This window comes from Bison bison, unplaced genomic scaffold (assembly GCF_000754665.1).
Source record: "Bison bison bison isolate TAMUID 2011002044 unplaced genomic scaffold, Bison_UMD1.0 scf7180017851711, whole genome shotgun sequence".
NCBI lineage: Eukaryota > Metazoa > Chordata > Mammalia > Artiodactyla > Bovidae > Bison > Bison bison.
Genome location: NW_011482284.1, coordinates 124,172 through 137,655, shown reverse-complemented (window position 1 = coordinate 137,655; position 13,484 = coordinate 124,172). Strand labels below are relative to the sequence as shown.

The 13,484-nt window shown below is 51.0% G+C and overlaps 1 protein-coding gene across 1 annotated transcript in view; it reads right to left on the bottom strand.

The window, feature by feature from the left end:
- Positions 1-2,983: 2,983 nt before the first annotated feature.
- The window catches only part of HN1L (hematological and neurological expressed 1-like), a 12,974-nt gene continuing 2,473 nt past the window's right edge, over positions 2,984-13,484 (bottom strand). The window contains exons 2-5 of the mRNA XM_010851271.1: positions 12,803-12,942; positions 8,475-8,617; positions 6,339-6,384; positions 2,984-5,504 (exon numbers count right to left, since the gene is read on the bottom strand). Coding sequence (XP_010849573.1) covers positions 5,329-5,504; positions 6,339-6,384; positions 8,475-8,617; positions 12,803-12,942 — 505 coding nt within the window. The 3' untranslated portion in view covers positions 2,984-5,328. The remainder of the gene's footprint in view (positions 5,505-6,338; positions 6,385-8,474; positions 8,618-12,802; positions 12,943-13,484) is intronic.

Below are 13,484 nucleotides of genomic sequence, written 5' to 3'. Positions count from 1 at the left end.
GGAGCCCCGCGGCGCTGAGCCGCTAGGGGTCGCAGGGGCCGTGACGTAGGAGGAAACCCGTCCCCGGGCCGGAAGCTCAGTCGAGCGGGGCAGGGACGGCTTCCTGTCACGCGTGTCCGAGGCGGTATCGCCCGTGCCGCCGGAGTGGACTTTTATAAAGTGACGGCGTCTCTCCGAAGAGTATATATAAATGACCCTGTACGATTTAGGAACTTAGCGAGCGTCCGTGTGTCCACCCTTGCCTACAAAGAAATGGGCGGTATCCTCGCGCGCCCCTCCCTCCCCTGAGGTGCCCGCGGTGCCGGCCTGGTAGCGGTGGACCTTCACTGCACCGCAGTGCGTGCTCCTGAGTAGGCTTTCCCAACTCCCTCCCCAGTGCCCGCGCCCTCCCGTGTTCCCTCCGCAAGTTGACGGCTCATCCTAAATCCAGTAACGAAATCTCATTTAGTTCACTTCTGTGTCCTGATACTGTGTAACTTATTTCCCAGTTTCACTTGAGCTGTGTAACCTAACTCCTACACCAGGTTTTTAATTTCAGCGATTTTGGGGAGGTGCGGGACACATGGGATCTTCTTAGTTCCCCCGACCAGGGATGGCACTTGTGCCCCCTGCAGTGATGGCAGGAAGTCCCTCAACGGTTAAGTTTCCATTTGTCCTGTTTGACTAATTCTACCAGTTTTTATAGGCCCTTATTTCTTCCACTTTTAGCCACTTGATTTCCATTTTGTTCCACTGACATGAGACCGTGAACCCAAGACATACACTTTCAGCTTTGGGGACCACACAGATGGTGTGAATCCTGATCAAAAACCCATGAGTGGCAGCTGAGTGCCAACAGAAATGCTTTTTATCCCTGTCCTTCCTGATGCAGTGCTTCAAAGTCCACTAACCTGATTGCACCCATGAAAGTTCCTCTGGGTCATGCCCTAAATACTGTTCACATTCTTCCCCTTGCTGTATGGATGCTCACCCGCCCCACTCAGTAAAGGCTGGAGCTTTCAGTCTCACATTCAGCCTGCCTGGGGTTTGATCCTGGCCAACTGGAAAACTGAGCCTAAAACAATTACCAACCTACTGGGAACATTAGGAAGACCATGAAAGGAGTTTAGTATCATCTCTAGCAAATAGTTAAGCATGCAATAAATATAGACATGTTAGTTTTATTTTCTCAAAATGATAAGCCAGGACAGATGAAATGTTTCTTCTGGTGAACAAGTTACAGAGGAAGGTTGTGAATGTTTTGGGGAATGTTTTAGATTTCTACCCTAGTCCTCTCCGGGAAATGTAGGCCCTTTTGAGTTACTGCAATATCTAATAGAGTACAGCAGCCACCACAGCAGTGAGAGGCCAAATGATTTGGCATCAACTTTATTAGTTTTCACATGTTTGGGCAGATTACTTGAAATTGGTTAGAGAAAATAAAGTTTTAACAAAATGATATGCTGGATAATTTTTGATGCTTACTGAATACTAGCACACTCAGAGCTCAAGCTAACTGAATTAGAACTTGCTTCCTTTCAGATTTGTAAAGACAATTGGCTATTCAGCTTTTTTTTCTCATTTTAAGACCCTAAAATGTAAGATGTCCAGACACACAGGTTTCAAAAGTTCTACTTTAATTTCTAAGTATTCATCCCAAATGCCTGTACTTTGTAGTCACACACATAACACGAAACTTCATTCCCGAGCTCCAAGAATGCTAAGGATTAAGAACATAACAAAAGTTCAGAAGAAATTAACAGGATAACCTGGGATGAGACAGACGTCCTTGCAGGGTTCGACTCACAAAGGTGTTAGAACAAGTTTCACTGTCAAAAGAGCCAGTGTGTTTCTAGACAAGGCACGGAACTGAAGAGGGAGCCCTTAGGTGTTTTCATTTCTGCCCCATAACGTAGGGGAGCCACCCTGGTCCTCTGACTCAGCCACTGCCTGGCCTCTGGAGACAAACAGGCTGCGACAACTCACTGAGGCTGAGGCCTCAGTGCTTGGCCGCGGCTGGAGCAGCTGCTACAAGTAGGTGCCACTGCCCCACCCAGTCCCGGGAGCACACGCAGCACTCTCAGAAACATTTTCAGATGAACAAGTGAAGACAGTGCCAAGTCACCTATGTCGGGTTTCTCTCTTAAGTGCTGTCCTGGTAGTTGGTTGGCCCTGGTAGTTGGCAGAACGGGGTGAAGCTTCTTCTAGGGGGCTTTCCAGGCAGGCTAAGTAGCTCCATTCCCCCCAGTCCACTTAATACACGTAAGGATATCAAATGTGCTTGCAGGACATATGAAAATGGCTAATATATAGAAAGGAAAAACAATCTATGCTTTTTCTATAGGACGCAAATCTACAGGCAGATTCTAATAGCTCAGCACTTTATTCATGGAATTCCCTGGTGGCTCAAATTGGTAAAGCATCTGTCTACAGTGCTGGAGACCCGGGTTTGATGCCTGGGTCAGGAAGATCCCCTGGAGAAGGAAATGGCAGCCCACTCCAGTACTCTTGCCTGGAAAATCCCATGGACAGAGGAGCCTGATAGGCTACAGTCCATAGGGTCACAAAGAGTCGGACATGACTGAGCGACTCCACTTTCATCTATTCATGGCCAGGCTTCAGGGCAGTTTCAAAGTCAACTCAGAGGCAAGTTCTGCAGGAAAATGAGTGGTGTTAAGAGAAAAAAGAATCGTTACCTTCAATTTACAGAAACTAAAAGAACACTGCCACATTCCCATCCATTGTTTTATAAGCTAAGTTTTTGGTTTTCAAATGAAAAAACCTTGAATCCATAAACTTTCAGAAGATTAATTTGGGCATCTTCTGGCTTAAAAATAAATAAATAAAAAGGCAAACCCCTTCAACCAATGAAGAGCTGTGAGGAAAGGAGCAGAGTTCAAGCTCTGGAGAATGGATGCAGAGGGAACACGTGAGCACACAGGACCGTCTGCCCACCCGCCCACCCTCGAGTGGACACACACACACTATGCACATGACCAACAAGCATGAGTACATGATTGCTAAGTTTAATTCAACAGCTATACCCACTCCTGCCTTGTGAAAAAACAGGCTCCTCTCAAGGTTACATTGTGATGTGAGCGCAGGTTTGTTGTTTCCAATGACAGCTTTACAAAAAAGTTGGCACCAAATGCATGTAAAAAAAGTTTTAAGGCTTAAGAAAAACACAGACCAGTAATTTCTCAATGTAGCTTGGAGGCTGAGAAAAGGATGCAGAGAGTTAATGAACCTCCCAAACACAGGCAATCCCCAATGTACACAGCATTTTCTAAATACAAATGGCCTCCCCCATCAGGTTCAAAGGAGCAAAGTTTTCTGCGGCTTCTCCCCTGACCAGACCATCCCAGCTCCCTCAACCCAGGCCCACAGCCCCAAGGAGGGAAAGGAAGAGGGAAGCTGGGGACAAGAGTAAGGCGACGTGGTCCTGCTGCGTTGGGCTCTGCCCTGGTGGTGATCTCTTCCCCCAGCCCGCCCGCCTTGGTTCCCAGCTCTGCCCCAAAGTCCCTGCGAGGGGACGGATTTAGAAAGCTCTTCCCCTCGTGCGGCTGACGGTAAGACTGAAGCCCCAAGGGCCAGCAGCATGTCAGGGTCTTCTTGGCCATCCAATATGGAGTTCACAAATTGTTTTCTTGTATGTTAAAGAACACAACAAAAGAGTTATAAATAGTTCACATCTACTTTTGGAACATCTCATTGTAACTTGTGTAAGTCAGTGAGTTTGAGCTTAAAAGCTAATCACCAGTTACGTCAGTTTTTAATGGGGAAAAAAATGCTCTGAATTCCAGACAACTTTTTTATAAACGACCACTTGAAGGCTAGAGGGAGACAGGAGGTGCTTGAGAGAATCACATGGAATGAGAGTTTCTCAGCTCCAAAGTAAGCAGGTGGACAGGAGCGGGTCTTTGGTTGGCAAGCACCATGCGGACCCCCAGCACTGGTGGAGGGTGTGGAGCCTGGCAGGGAGCTCCCACAGGCACTGGAGTGTTCAGGCCACTACGAGCGTGGCCACACTGTAGTAATGAAGACGTTTCCAGCACCTGTATGAACTTAGTAGGCACTCGTACCAGTAGTCCCCCCACCCAAACTGTTGGTCTCTCGTGACTGCAGTACAGGTACTGACACTGTAGCCCTTTAGAGGCTCAATGGGAGAAACTTCCATCTGACAGATTACAGCATCACAACTCTTGCCAGTCTGGCATCTCTGCTGGCAAATACCATGGAATGAGCCAGTTGAGAATTTACTGCCCAACTATTTAATCTCCTGGCCTAAGGTCTCTAAGTCTTGTCTGGAAACTGAATATGGCCCAGAGGTTCTGCAAAGCTTTAAAAGGGTGGGCTAAGAAAACTCTCCTTCCTCTTTGGTGTACCTGAGCGACAGACTTTTTTCTAGAAAGGTGTCAGAAACAGATCAGAGTCAACAGTTACTGAAGTAAAGCTGGCACTTGAGAATAGGTCTTGAGCTATTACCAAAGAAGCCAAACCTAAGAACCCAGGGTTCTCAGGCATCTATTCTTCCCACTGTCAGCAGGAACATAGAGGACACAGGAACAAGAACGCCAGTGCCTGGACACGTCTGGGTAGTTTTAAAGTCCTGTAGAAGGTAGTGGTCTTGCCGACAGGAAGTGTCACTGGTGAAGGGAGCAGTCCACATCACTGGTGAGGAGTAAAGGCCCAGACTTAAGGCTGATGAGGAAAAAAGGAATAACTCACAAGCAAGACTGCCTGTAAAGAGTCTAAACCAGTCTCTCGTGGACAAAAGCAGAGATTCCTACGTAAGACCTGGCTGAGGTTTGAGAGGGCAGAAGCAGGGTGCAAAATCCCTCCATAAAGTGTATGACGGAACACAGCATTTTGGTTTTCTGTTGACAGCTGCTGAGGAAAAGCAATCAAGACGTTTCAAGAAAATCTCTGGAACGGAGGTGAAAAACATTGGGGCCAAACAAGTTCCCGGAGTGGCTCCTCTGTCCCGTAGTGGCGGACCCGCGGTTTTGGTTTTTTCTCAAAGGCTTTAAGCTCTGCTACTGTGTTAGTGATCCCTAGATACCCAATTAGCCAACACACCACGGACGTGAGACCCCACTTCTTGGGGGCAACTGGTCTGGCTCCACTCCCCTCCCGCCCACCTGGGAGCTCCTCTCACACCAGGGCCCCGCCTTCTCCCTCGGAGTCCAGAAGGTGGGTCTTCATCTCGAGACGACCGTGAACAGGACGGCAGCTTCAGGTGTCCACCCGAGACCCTCTCCCCACCCTCTCCTGCGGGCTAAAGGAACTACACTATCTGAAATCCTATCTCTGGAGTTTCTTGTCTGGCTATGGGACACGGCAGGCCTCTTAGTAGAAGGAGATGCTGGACTTGCCTCCGGGCGGGTTCAGGACTTTGTTGTGGGAGCGAGGCCGGGGGCCCAGCCGGGGTTCGTGGCTGTCGACAGCGGGCGCGGGCTCCTGGACGCGGGCTGCTTCTTTCGGGCCGCCAGGCTCGCCTGGCTCTTGTCTGGGTGAGGCACTGGCTGCAGGACAGAGTCAGCACAGGGCCTGTCAGTGGCTGCCCACCACCTGGTAGGCAAGCTGCACACGCGAACCAAAGTCTGTGCCCTGGAGCAGCAGGCACGGGCATGGTGTCAGGCCAGGTCAGAACGGAAGGCCCTGAGCCATCCTCGGGGGAACCCCCAGGGGTTGTCTCCGCGCTGCTGGCTGGCCTCGGTGCTGCTCCCTACCACCTCAAGTCTGACAAGAAAACCTCAGAGCGAGTGAGAAGGGTGAGGAGCTCGTCCTAAGTGGAGGGCCCAGGCAGGTTTCCCTGGACTTCCTGACTGACCCCGTTCCCACCTCTTCATCAACTGAAAGCAGAAATTAGCATCCAGTCAGGTCGGGACACTTGGGGACTGAGCCTGACACCCAGCCCCACGAGCAGGCAGCCCACCGTGGGGTGACCTGGGGGAGGCCGCCCTGCAACGTGCAGCCCTGCATTCCCCGCCCCCCATCCCTCCCACCCCCCCACCCCTCCCACCCCCCCACCCCCCGCTGCCAGTGTAGCCTCTGGTCAGAGTTCATTAAAGGCTTTGGACCTCTGCTCTTCACTATACAAGATCAGCTTCTAGAAGAGGACACTGTGGCCTGAGGCCAGACTGACCAGCACGGACAGGAGGTGCAGAAAAGCCAGCAGGAATGCTGTCACTGAGTAACTGAGCCCATTTCCCCTGCCTCCTCCCTACACAAAACCCGCCCACGGTCACAACTCTGCCGTCTTCATCAGCAGGTGGGCTGGGGCACAGGGACCCCTCCCGGTCCACCAGCAGCGCCCGCAGAGCTGAGCCCGGGCAAGGGACGGACAGTGAGCTCACCTCTGAGGTCTGGCGTGTCCTCTCCCTCACACAGGAGCACGTGGTCCTGCAACGAGGCAAACCCAGGTCAATCCGCTGCTCGGATACTTGCGGCCTTGCTCAGGTGGACGAGGAGAAAGGTGCGGGTGACCCGGGTCTACTTTATCTTTAAAAAGTGTCTATTTGGACAGTTTTAACCGGAAACAAAGCCTCAGGAAGAGTCCTGTGAGCCCCCAGGTAACCCTGCTCCACAGCCCGCCTCCACTCTGGTCTCGGCCAGAGTCCTGCCAGCTTCCAGCCCCCACCCCCCTCACTGGCTGATTCGAAAGCAAATCCCATATTTCACTGATCCATAAATGTTCCAAGATGCAGCTCTTTGAACTGCAAAAATTAATGACTCCTTAAACGTCTCAAGCAGGGTCCAGTTTAACCTTAGCACGCACTCTCACTGACGGCCCACCCGTGTGACAGAACCCCGCTGCTCTCTGCAGCTGAGCGATCCCCAGCATGTGCGCGGCGCAGCACATCTGGCTCACCCAGTCATCTGGTGATGGAACAGCTGGGTTGTATCCACCCTTTGGTCACTGAGAACAATGCATTAAAACAGGTCTCCCCGAGTATCTGTTTGTTTTGTTTTCACAACTGAGGTTATATACCTAAAACTGCTAGTTCATACAGTAAAATTCTGTGTTTTAACTTCTTCAGAAACTGCCAAACTGTTTTCCACAGTGGCTCCACCATTATGCATTCCCCAGAGCAGTGTAGGAGGGTTCCAATTTCTCCACGTCCTCACCATTCCTTACTTTGTCTTGTTAACAGCCATCCCAGTACGTGTGAGGTGGTCTCTCTCTGTGATTCTGATTTGCATCTCCCTACCGATCATGTGCTGACTGACCGTTTGGATGTCTTCTTTAGAGAAACGTCTATTCACATCCTTTGCCCCCTCCCTTTTTTGGTTCTGAAATTTTTATTTTTAAAAATTTATTTTTTTCAAGTATAGTTAACTTCCAATGCTGTGTTAATTTCTGCTATATGGCAGAGTGATTCAACTATACACACATACATTCTTCTTTATAAGCTTTTTCACTGCGGTTCCTCACAGGTTATCGAGTATAGCTTCCTGTGCTACACAGCAGGACCTTGTTTAATCATCACATATAGAATAGTTCACATCTGCCGACCCCAGATTTCCATTTCATCTCTCCCCCTTGCCTTTACCCATCTCTGGGTATGCTATGTATCTGTCTTTTTGCTGTTGAACTGTAGGGGTTCTTGACATATTCTCCAACCATCAGTCTTTGAAAAGGAATCCATATTGTTTCCTATATTCGGCGTTACTCTGATTGAATCCCTGTGTCATCAATTAATAGGAGGTTTGCTTGGATTCAGTTTGGTTGTTTTGACAAGAATTCAAAGGTGGCCCGTGATGAATTTCTAGCATGAAGTCCATCATTTCTGGAGGTGTCCTGTTTTCTGATGTATAAGCAGCCACTGATGATCGCTTCCTGGATCTACAATTTCATTACAAGCTTGCAAAATGGTCATTTCTGAATTCTGTTATTCACTCGTCATTTACGGGCTGGAATACTTTAGAATGAGGAAACTTTCCCTTAGAAGCTGTCATCCTGAGGTACGTACATTTCATGGAGAAACACTGGCTAAATAAGTGCCTGATTCTATCCGTCAGCAGTTTTCCAAATGGACATTCTCCAAAGGGGACAAACTAGATTTTTAAAAATAGGAGCGGGAACCCATAAATTCTAAGTATTTGGTGAATTTTAATCCAGTGTAGCTATTCTACTTACTGACTGATGACAACAGTGAAATGTTGCCGAGAGGTAAGCTCCCCGTGTTAAGTTCAGTTTTATCAGTATCCTCAGCAGTTCTTCGTGGCTCGTAGAGAAGAGTGGTGGCCTGCCTGCAGTCGGCCGCCCCTGCCACCAGCGACCCCCAGGGCTCGTCATCACGAGGCTGGAGCACACTCCCCGACGACTCAGGGCAGCCCCGATGACTAATGGCCGCAGCCAGGAAAAGCAACGTCACCCGCCTTGTCTCCTCCTAAGGCACGCCATACCCGCTCGGAACAGTTTTAGCCAAGTGCCTGGCACCAGCTCTGCCTTTCTCACCCTTAGGCCTGCCCTCTGAGCGCATCCGTACCTTGGGCTTGTTTGGGTGCGCCGTGGGTGAGGCAGCAGCGACGGGGGACCCGAAAATGTCACTGGTCTTGCCCCCCGGTGGGTTCAGACGCGGTCGAGTCTGCACAGGCCCTGATTCGTCAAATATACCGCTTCCTTTTCCCCCTGCAGAAACAAGCAGAGTGGTGAGCGGCCCGGAACACCCACCCAACCCCTCCACACTGGTCACTTCAGAGACCTCCCCTCACGGTGACCAGTCCTGAGTTCAGGCTGAGGGTGAGGTGACTGGGTTGACGAGGGATCCTGAAAGACCCACATCACACCCAGCCCCTTCTCGGGGTCAGCTGGGCCTTCATCACTGGACCTGAACTGCACTGGGCTGGCTGTGAGGGGCAAGACGGGCAGGTGGTCTAAAACAGCATTTTCTCCTCTAGAGTGTCCTTAACCCTGAACTTTTCAGATTTTTCTGCTCAAGAATCTTCTGCATTAAACCCAGAAAAGTTCTTTCATACATTAAAGGCAAACAGCTGCTAACTTTTGAGGTGAGATGGATAGAACTGAATTAACATGCCCTGTTCAAGGCAAACCTGCAATTTGGAAAACATTTATTAGTCATTCTCCTGACCTCAATCTGGCTGGAACTTTCAATGACAATTAGATATGCCAGTGAATTACAGATATTTAACATCTTTGCTGACGAACAGAAACGATTTGACGAGCTACTTTGAAAATATGCATCTCAGATGTTAGTTCTTATAAGCTGATGGCTGGGGCATAGACATGGGACGTAGATGCTGACATTAAACAGAAAGACTCTAGCACATGGCGCCGGCCAGTCACCCCTGCAATCAGCAAACACCAGCGCCTCCCTTCCACCGAGTGCCGAGCTAAGATTTACAATCTCACAGGAGAAAGAAGGAGCATTCCACACGCAGCTGAGACCAGGCACGAGTTACCCAGCCCCTCTGTGCCCATTCCTCACCCTCAGAGCGGTGGTAATAAAGGCCCCTCCCGCCTCAAGGCGCTGAGAGGAGTCAAGATTCACTGCAGCTCGTGTGTGTCCAACGCTCACACAATGCTGGACACACTGCTCAGTGAAACAACGCAAGATAGTGTGGACGGCACACAGCTTCCATGCTGCAGGCAGAAGGGTGTCCTTAAAGAGCTGGATCTGATAAAGGGCACTGGTACTCCATTATTCCGCCCCCCCCAACTGGGGTGGCAGCAGTGGTGTGGGAGCTTAGGATTCTAAATGTGCACATTTTTACAGCAGTGATCTTTGCTGACTGCCTCCAAGAAGTTAAAATTTCCAGTCACTTCTCGGCTGTTATGACGCACACCGACAGGACGGGCGAGCAGCAGAACTCTGAGGACAGAACCCAGCACGAGAACCCTTTCTGGGGTGGGAGAAGCTTAGAGAACAGGTGGGTCTGACTGCAGGAAAAGGCACACATCCACGTCACATCAGGCTGATCGCAAGCCTTCCAGTCCCAGCCACAGCTGCCCAGGTTCCCACAGGCCCTGGGCTGGGTCCCGCTCAGCCACTACCAACTGTAGGACAGCACCTGGCTGGAGTCAGCACACAGGGGCTGGGCGGAGGAGGGCCTGGAGAGGAAGCTCCCAGACACGCTGCTGTTACTGGGTGTCATCAGCAAAAATATCCAGGCCAAAAAGTGCAGAAAAGCTGCTGTCCAAGGCCACCCGAGTGCCTGTTACTGAGCTGTTGCTGGTCACGCTTAAGGAAATTCTAAGAGAGTGTTCTGCTTATTTTAAAATGCAAGACAAAAATAAAAGCAACTCAATCTGAAGGTTTTGGCTAAAAGCACTGCTCATTTAAAGACATTTTAAAAACTGTGAAACACGACGCAGAGAAATTCCTGAGACACAAACAAAGCAAACATTCCAGCAATGATCACAGGTGAGCGTGGGTCAGTCTGACTGGAGGTTCCCTCCCCTTCACCTTCGTCAGTACACGCTCGAAAAACACCACGGTTCTGTTTTGAACTTTATGAAAAGTAATCACACTGTGCGTTTATTACTCAACACTTTACCTGAAAGATGAATTCCACTTTCAAGGTGGAAAAGATGCTCAACTCATTCGTAACGAGAGAAAAATGAATCCAAGATACACTTTTTAGAGACCCAAATCTCAGGAGACACGACCCTGTGCTGGTGGAGTGTGGGAAGTGGGCGCTGCTGACGCCCTGGAAGACGTGTCTGAAGACCAGGCAAAGAAGCACCAGCATTTTATACTGACCTGGCGATGCCGTTTCAGGAAGTCGGCCCCACTTGGAGTATTTGGAGGTAAGCCGGTAGTCAGGAAAACCTGTATCCAATGGCGAGTTCTGCTGCCAGGGAGCTGAGGCCCAGACTGGCCGGTGGACTTGAGCCTCAGCTCCCCCGCAGAGGGGATCATGTATCTCCCCAGGCTGTGGAGACAGCCAGCACCCTGCACAAGCCCTGCAAACACCAAACAGCCTGCCCACATCCATCCCCACCTTCAGGTCTAAACCAGGAGAGTAGGTGACACACGGTACCAAGCAGCCCAGGTCCATGTCCAGGGCCAGCCAGCAGTGAGGCCCCTGTTCCGCACGCGATTAGTCGGCGGGCGGCAGGGGACCTCCCCAGAGTCCACGGGGTGAGTCTGCCGGGCGGGATGCACCTGCAGGTTCCCTTCTCAGCTGCCGGTGAGACTTCATCACGGGTGATTTTCTCCCCTCGCTCCTTCCTGCCTTCCTTTTTAAAAAGTGTTTCTCCATGTTAATTCATTCACCAGTTAAAATGCGCTTCTGGGTGATGGGAGGCGGAGGGGATTCCAGCATTTGTTAACTGCTCAGCTCTCATCTCAGAGCCCCTGGCAGGACAGAGAACAAACCCAAAACAACAGGACCGCGCGGAGCAGAGATTTCAGCACAGGGTGCCCCCAGGCTGTTGTTACACTTTGGTTTTCTAACTCTCTAGTTGGGTAGGAGGCCAGGCTGCCAAGGGGTCATAGATTTTCAAGAGCCTGGCAAAGCAGAACTACCCCATGTGGCATACTTCCTAGAGAACCCGAAGCCCCAGAGACAGCTGCAGACGCCACGGTGCTACGCCCCGGCAGCCAGCGTGCCCACCCCTAGGTGACCACGTTTGAGTCTACCTGCCACAGCACATGGTTGATACAAAGGATGCGCAGGGCTGAGCACTCGGGCTCTGCACCCATCAACTGGGTGCATGAGAATGTTCCTCAGTAAGAACCACCTGCTTCTTGGGCTTCCCTAGCGGTGTAGTGGATAAGAATCCACCTGCCGATGCAGGAGAAACAGGTTCAGTCCCTGGTCCGGAGGGTTTGGGATGATGCCGCAGAACAACTAAGCCCATGCCCCACAGCTAGAGCCGCTGCTCCAGAACCTGGGAGCCACAACTACTGAGGCCCGTGCGCCCTCGAGCCTGTGCTCTGCAACCAGAAGCCACGTGCAGCAACAAAGACTCAGCATAACCAAAAATTAAAAAAACACCCAACAAAACCACCTGCTTCTCTGCCGTAACTAAATCCAAAGATACTGCAAACCTCCACCCCACCTGACCACTGAAAACCACACGAAAATCCAGCGTTTGCATCCATTGCTTTTGTTGCTCCAGGTCTGTGAAGCGATATTTGTACCCAGCATCAGGACAGGGAAGGGAGCAGTTCCAGCTCCAGTTCTGTTTGACTTCATCATTTGTCTGAAACACTTACTTCTGTGTTGCATCTCTCAGACCTTTAAGGATGGTACAAACCTTGCTTTTCCCGTGTGGACACAGATGGGGAAGGCCCCTCAGGTAACTACCACTGTGTGGTCACTCACACACAGTGGCTGGACCAGCCATCAGCCAAGAGAAAGGCTCTTCTGAGATTCCTCCCACTGGAGCCACTAAAGGGTGCGTAAGGACTGAGAAGCCGCAGGGCTGCACGCCAGGCTGAGCCGTCCTTTTTATTTAGTTTCAATCCTGCTCACAATCTGATTAAGAATACTCTGAACACACAGCTTGCAGGCAAGTTCAAGAACCTGAAGGAGTCCATCAGCTGATGCGGGGAGCCTCCCCAGTGGGGAGCAGAGCCCCAGCACGTGCCTGTGTGCCCGCCTCGGCGCCTGCACACGGCCACTATCTGCTCACAGGTGAGGAGCAAGTCCACAACGACCTGGAGGACACAGAGCTTAAGTCGGGATCAAACTTCCCTTCCTCTCCAGGACTGACGGCAGGGGATATGCCACACCAGAAAGCATTTGAAAGGACTGATACAAAGAGAGAGAGATTTTTTTTTATCAAAAGAGCAGCATAAAAGAGAGCAGGTAGAGGCCAGAGGATTAAAGAGTCACAGGCCCGTACCGGGGGGGTTGGTCCTCTTGGGTATGTTCTGAGGTTCTTCAGTTGGTCCAAAAATATTAGAAGCCATCCTGTCCGGCCTGCGGGGAGGCGCGGCTTCCTCTGGACGATCGCCTGGCTCTCCTCCCGGAGGCTTTGCAGCCCTGCAAGCAGAGAGGCTGTGAGGGACCGATGGTGGCTAGCCCGGGCACCACCGTCCAGGGGCTGAGGCAGATGCCTGTGGAGGGGCACGACGTGCTCACGGCCAGCCAGCAAACCTTCCCACCTGCCCATGAGTTCCCATAAAGGTTTTCCTGGCACAACTTGGTTCTGCCAAGACCTCCAGAGGTGTGTAGGCTCTCAAGTTACTGCTGGGACCTCTCATCAGTAAAATTAAACGTTTCCCTTAAACAAGCAAATGGAGCCAGTTCAATGGAGTTTCACTGTCATTTTAATTAACAGACAGTAGTGCTGGGCCGTCTCTGGGGTCGCACAGAGTCGGACACTGAAGCGACTTAGCAGCAGCAGCAGCAGCAGCAGCAGCAGTGCTGGGCCAGAGAAGGCAATGACACCCCACTCCAGTACTCTTGCCTGGAGAATCCCAGGGACAGAGGAGCCTGGTAGGCTGCAGTCCATGGGGTCACTAAGAGTCGGGCACAACTGAGCGACTTCACTTTCACTTTTCACTTTCATGCATTGGAGAAGG